Genomic DNA, 6,629 nt, shown 5'->3' on the forward strand with positions numbered 1-6,629 from the left:
CTAGCATTTCTGTCGATTCCATTTCAGCTTAACCGGCTATCCGGGAGAATACATGCACCGTACTAACTGCTACGGCAGTTATTTTCTCCTTTGAATACTGCCCACCTGCAATAATGATTCCGTAACGTACTCCTTGCGCTATCTTTTGACCATTTGGCAACTTTTCGTTTCGTAGCTGACACGGTACAACACTTTTTTTTCGCTTACTTCACACGGCCAGTCATTTTGTTTACAAAGAAATGGTGTGCAATGCGCATGCGATAGTAGAGGGAAATCCCTGAACAAAACGTTGGTCAGACAGGTAGAAATACCGATGATTTTCTTAGATTTAATCATTTTTATGAATCTATTTCTGCCAAATCCGATCGTTATTTTCCATAAGGATCGAGTCTCACTTGATATGTTTATGTAGTATTTGAAAAAAAGTCAAAAAATAAAGTTACTTCACCGTGATGCCCCTTTAAATATTCAGGTGAGCGATACAGGCCCTCTTGGGCCTCTTGTTCTATGTATGTAGTCATATTTTTCTTTATTTTTCTCTTTCAGAGCATGATGCTATGGATGTATGTTTGCGTCTCCGTGACAACGGCCTCCTTGCCAAGCCTACCCATGGTGATATCATCAGATTTGCCCCGCCTCTTATCATGGCAGATGATCAGATGATGGAGTGCATCAGCATTATCAAGAAAACCATCCTGGAATTTGAATAGATATCATCAGTGTGTTCGATCCCTGTTGAATAATCAGGGTGGGAAATATTATCTACTGTAATGTGTCTATGAGGACATTCCTGCTATTCTATATACAAAGCTGCTGATTTGTTTATTTTGAAGGTATTTTTTGCTTGAGAATTGAGATTAAGGTTATACGTCAGACATTTATTGGTGAGGTCAAGCTTTATATAATTAAACATCTCTTATTCATGTTTTACGAGAAACTTTTTCAGCAATGGTAGAAGGATGGCCTAAATATTAATAATTTCACGATCCTTCGGCTCTTCATGATAGAGACATTTTGTGCTAATCCATATAACCAAGTAAATGACAGGTGAAATGTGACATTTACTTCTCTGCCATTTTAATAGATGTTCAATACTCATCCTAGATATATACAACTGTATACATATATGGGGGCTTTAATGCTTTACTAGTACTATTATATATTGTTTGTGCATGGTGTTATGCAGGTTATATAATATACCAAATAAATTATTTTTCTTTTTTCCGATCAATTTTTGAGGTCAAAGGTCAAAAATGTTTTTCCACTCAGTATCTTGTGTACTGCGTATGACAAGACTGGGTTTTTTTTGGGGGGGGGGGTTTGGCATCATTTTTTTTGTCTTGCCAATACTCATATGTTGTTTATAGGATAACAAAATATGAAATAAAACTCAGGTAAACGTGATTTCCTCTATCTGATTTTTAAAAGGAAGTAAAAAATACTGTTATGTTCATAAGATATTTCTTACGTACCAAATGTACTTTCAAGATTATAAGTAAAAATTTGCTTACTGTAAATGAACATCAAATGTTTGAGAGTTTTATTTTTTTAATGCATAATAATTACTATAAGTGACTTTTTGTTATTATAGTTAGAACAATCCTGATATATAATTTTTAATTACATTGATTTATTTACAAATTATATATTGCAATCTTTAGGAGATATTGCAATATATCACAATATATTGTATTCCTAGAATTCCTTATTTTACTTGTACTGCCGTTATAATAAAAGAAATACGAAATGTGAGCATCCCTTAAGCAAGGTTCAAAAATTATGTTATATAGTCTAGGGAGTTATCACACCAAGCAAGCTTAATTTGGATGATATTGGTTTAATTTTTTTTCAGTAAAGTTATCTATGCTTAAATTGAAGACAAATTCAAAATCATATCACAATACATATGTATATATTGCTAGACCTGCATTATTATGAGATTATAATTTTATTGCTCTTTGAAAACATGTTTTTTACTCTTCATAATGATCTGTTATTCTTTAGTATGTTTTGTTTCTTGTATATCATTGGGTTGGTATTGAACAATTTGTAAAATTTAAAATGCTTTTCTCTACCTACAGTGGAATCTGATAGCTATTCATTTATGTTGTACAGCTGTTATATGAAGTTATCAACAAATGGAGTATAGTTCTACACAGTACGTTAATGGAAACAAATTTGAACATTGAAGATTTTTACAATTTTAGGTTAAATGTAGTATCATATGATATTTTTAAAAGTGAAATCCTGTTGCAATGGCCGATTTTACTACAGAAAGAGATTTTTAGTTTTATTTGCCAGTAAATCAAAGTAAAGTGTGGATCATTTTGGTAAGTATTATATATGATTAGGTTACTGAACAATTTCCTTTGCATGTTTTTTCTTGATGTGTAATTCTGTGTTTTCTATTTCTTCATGAAATATAGTTGTTACAATTCTGTAATGAGTGAAGAAAACTTAACAGGTTCCAAAGTATGACACAAAATTTGTTGGTATGTTTCCTTTTATTGAGATTAGGTCCTCAATATACACTTATCTTTAAATGGTAACCAGTGCTAATATAAGTTTTATGACTTTTAAGTCAGACTTGTAGATTTGATTTTTTTTACAATAAAAAAATGAAAATATATTTATTTTTTATTTTTGTCAATCAGTGATTACTTTGAATGTGATTACATGTACACACATGCTTTATTTACAAGTTCGATAATTCAGAAATTAAGATCTAATAAAATTAGATTACGATCAGTCTGTACTGATTAGTCCTAAATATTCTAATATGTTTCATCATAATATTGTGGACCTTGTTGAGGTAAAAATGGTTAAATCTATCTTCTCAGTACAGCATCTGTGTGTAACTTGATACAGATCAATTCAGCATGTGTGTGTAACTTGATACAGATCAGTACAGCATGTGTGTGTAACTTGATACAGATCAGTACAGTGTGTGTGTGTAACTTGATAAAGATCAGTACAGCGTGTGTGCGTAACTTGATACAGATCAGTACAGCGCATGTGTGTGTAACTTGATACAGATCAATTCAGCATGTGTGTGTAACTTGATACAGATGAGTACAGTGTGTGTGTGTAACTTGATACAGATCAGTACAGCGTGTGTGTGTAACTTGATACAGATCAGTACAGCATGTGTGTTACTTGATACAGATCAGTACAGTGTGTGTGTGTAACTTGATACAGATCAGTAAAACATGTGTGTGTAACTTGATACAGATAAGTACAGTGTGTGTGTGTGTGTAACTTGATACAGATCAGTAAAACATGTGTGTGTGTGTAACTTGATACAGATCAGTACAGCGTGTGTGTGTATAACTTGATACAGATCAGTACAGCGTGTGTGTGTAACTTGTAACAGATCAGTACAGTGTGTGTGTGTGTAACTTGATACAGATCAGTACAGCGTGTGTGTGTGTAATTTGAAACAGATCAGTACAGTGTGTGTGTGCAACTTGATACAGATCAGTAGAGTGTGTGTGTAACTTGATACATATCAGTACAGTGTGTGTGTAACTTGACACAGATCAGTACAGTGTGTGTGTAACTTGATACAGATCAGTACAGCGTGTGTGTGTGTAACTTGATACAGATCAGTAAAACATGTGTGTGTAACTTGATACAGATCAATAAAACATGTGTGTGTAACTTGATACAGATTAGTACAGTGTGTGTGTAACTTGATACAGATCAGTACAGTGTGTGTGTAACTTGATACAGATGAGTACAGTGTGTAACTTGTAACAGATCAGTACAGTGTGTGTGTGTAACTTGATACAGATCAGTACAGCATGTGTGTGTGTTTAACTTGATACAGATCAGTACAGCGTGTGTGGGGATAACTTGATACAGATCAGTACAGGGTGTGTGTAACTTGATACAGATGAGTACAGTGTGTAACTTGTAACAGATCAGTACAGTGTGTGTGTAACTTGATACAGATCAGACCAGTGTGTGTGTAACTTGATACAGATGAGTACAGTGTGTACCTTGTAACAGAGCAGTACAGTGTGTGTGTGTAACTTGTAACAGATCAGTACAGCGTGTGTGTGTATCACTTGATACAGATCAGTACAGTGTGTGTGTGCATAACTTGATACAGATCAGTACAGTGTGTGTGTAACTTGATCCAGATGAGTACAGTGTGTAACTTGTAACAGATCAGTACAGTGTGTGTGTAACTTGATACAGAACAGTACAGTGTGTGTGTGTAACTTGTAACAGATCAGTACAGCGGGTGTGTGTATAACTTGATACAGATCAGTACAGTGTGTGTGTAACTTGATCCAGATGAGTACAGTGTGTAACTTGTAACAGATCAGTACAGTGTGTGTGTGCAACTTGATACAGATCAGTACAGTGTGTGTGTGCATAACTTGATACAGATCAGTACAGTGTGTGTGTGTAACTTGATGCAGATCAGTACAGTGTGTGTGTGTAACTTGTAACAGATCAGTACAGTGTGTGTGTAACTTGATCCAGATGAGTACAGTGTGTAACTTGTAACAGATCAGTACAGTGTGTGTGTAACTTGATACAGATCAGTACAGTGTGTGTGTGTATAACTTGATACAGATCAGTACATTGTGTGTGTAACTTGATACAGATCAGTACAGCATGTGTGTGTGTTTAACTTGATACAGATCAGTACAGCGTGTGTGTGTAACTTGATACAGATCAGTACAGCGCGTGTGTGTAACTTGATACAGATCAGTACAGCGTGTATGTGACTTGATACAGATCAGTACAGTGCCTGTGTGTTTGTGTGTGTGTGTGTGTGTGTGTGTTACTTGATTCAGATCAGTTGATGCTAGACCAGTGATCTTTCTTGAGAGATGTTTCATTACACAAAAAAGCTATCAGTATTTGAATATTCCAAACAAGTTATATTCTTCCGTTCATTCAAGCCTCTCTCTGTTAAAAATGCAGGTAATTTGATTTCCTATGAAAATGTTGAGGTGAAAGATTGTTGCAGGTTAATCCTCGGGGACTAAGGAATCCACCGGCTGTATCTACCACCCTGTAAATCTCGGGGACTAAGGAATCTACCAGCAGTGTCTACCACCCTGTAAACCTCGGGGACTAAGGAATCCACCAGCATTGTCTACCACCCTGTAAACCCTGGGGACTAAGGAATCTACCAGCAGTGTCTACCACCCTGTAAACCTCGGGGACTAAGGAATCTACCAGCAGTGTCTACCATTCTGTAAACCTCAGGGACGTAGCAATCTACCAGCAGTGTCTACCATTCTGTAAACCTCGGGGACTAAGCAATTTTCCAGCAGTGTCTACCACCCTGTAAACCTCTGGGACTAAGGAATCTACCGGCAGTGTCTACCACCCTGTCAACCTCGGGGACTAAGGAATCCACCAGCAGTGTCTACCTCCCTGTTAACCTCCGGGACTAAGGAATCCACCAGCAGTGTCTACCTCCCTGTTAACCTCCGGGACTAAGGAATCCACCAGCAGTGTCTACCCCCCTGTTAACCTCCGGGACTAAGGAATCCACCAGCAGTGTCTACCTCCCTGTAATCCTCAGGGACTAAGGACTCTACCAGCAGTGTCTACCACCCTGTAAACCCCGGGACTAAGGAATCCACCAGCAGTGTCTACCTCCCTGTTAACCTCCGGGACTAAGGAATCCACCAGCAGTGTCTACCTCCCTGTTAACCTCCGGGACTAAGGAATCCACCAGCAGTGTCTACCTCCCTGTAATCCTCAGGGACTAAGGACTCTACCAGCAGTGTCTACCACCCTGTAAACCCCGGGACTAAGGAATCCACCAGCAGTGTCTACCACCCTGTTAACCTCCGGGACTAAGGAATCCACCAGCAGTGTCTACCCCCCTGTTAACCTCCGGGACTAAGGAATCCACCAGCAGTGTCTACCCCCCTGTTAACCTCCGGGACTAAGGAATCCACCAGCAGTGTCTACCTCCCTGTAATCCTCAGGGACTAAGGACTCTACCAGCAGTGTCTACCTCCCTGTAAACCCCGGGACTAAGGAATCTACCAGCAGTGTCTACCACCCTGTAATCCTCCGGGACTAAGGAATCCACCAGCAGTGTCTACCCCCCTGTTAACCTCCGGGACTAAGGAATCCACCAGCAGTGTCTACCCCCCTGTTAACCTCCGGGACTAAGGAATCCACCAGCAGTGTCTACCACCCTGTAAACCCCGGGGACTAAGGAATCCACCAGCAGTGTCTACCATTCTGTAAACCCTAGGGACTAAGGAATCTACCAGCAGTGTCTACCACCCTGTTAACCTCCGGGACTAAGGAATCCACCAGCAGTGTCTACCACCCTGTAAACCTCAGGGACTAAGGAATCTACCAACAGTGTCTACCACCCTGTAAACCTCGGGACTAAGGAATCCACCAGCAGTGTCTACCACCCTGTAAACCTCGGGGACTAAGGAATCCGCCAGCAGTGTCTACCACCCTGTAAACCTCCGGGACTAAGGAATCTATCAGCAGTGTCTACCACCCTGTAAACCTCGGGGACTAAGGAATCTATCAGCAGTGTCTACCACCCTGTAAACCTCGGGACTAAGGACTCTACCAGCAGTGTCTACCATTCTGTAAACCTCGGGGACTAAAGAATCCGCCAGCAGTGT

At 39.2% G+C, this 6,629-nt stretch overlaps 1 protein-coding gene across 1 annotated transcript in view; it reads left to right on the plus strand.

The window, feature by feature from the left end:
- Window positions 1-2,629, plus strand: part of LOC110441975 (ornithine aminotransferase, mitochondrial-like) — a 22,103-nt gene extending 19,474 nt beyond the window's left edge. The window contains exon 9 of the mRNA XM_021485310.1: window positions 547-2,629. Within this exon, the coding sequence (XP_021340985.1) occupies window positions 547-710 (164 nt within the window). The 3' untranslated portion in view covers window positions 711-2,629. The remainder of the gene's footprint in view (window positions 1-546) is intronic.
- Window positions 2,630-6,629: the final 4,000 nt, after the last annotated feature.

The sequence above is a fragment of the Mizuhopecten yessoensis genome, unplaced genomic scaffold (assembly GCF_002113885.1).
Source record: "Mizuhopecten yessoensis strain PY_sf001 unplaced genomic scaffold, ASM211388v2 scaffold716181, whole genome shotgun sequence".
Taxonomy (NCBI): Eukaryota; Metazoa; Mollusca; class Bivalvia; order Pectinida; family Pectinidae; genus Mizuhopecten; species Mizuhopecten yessoensis.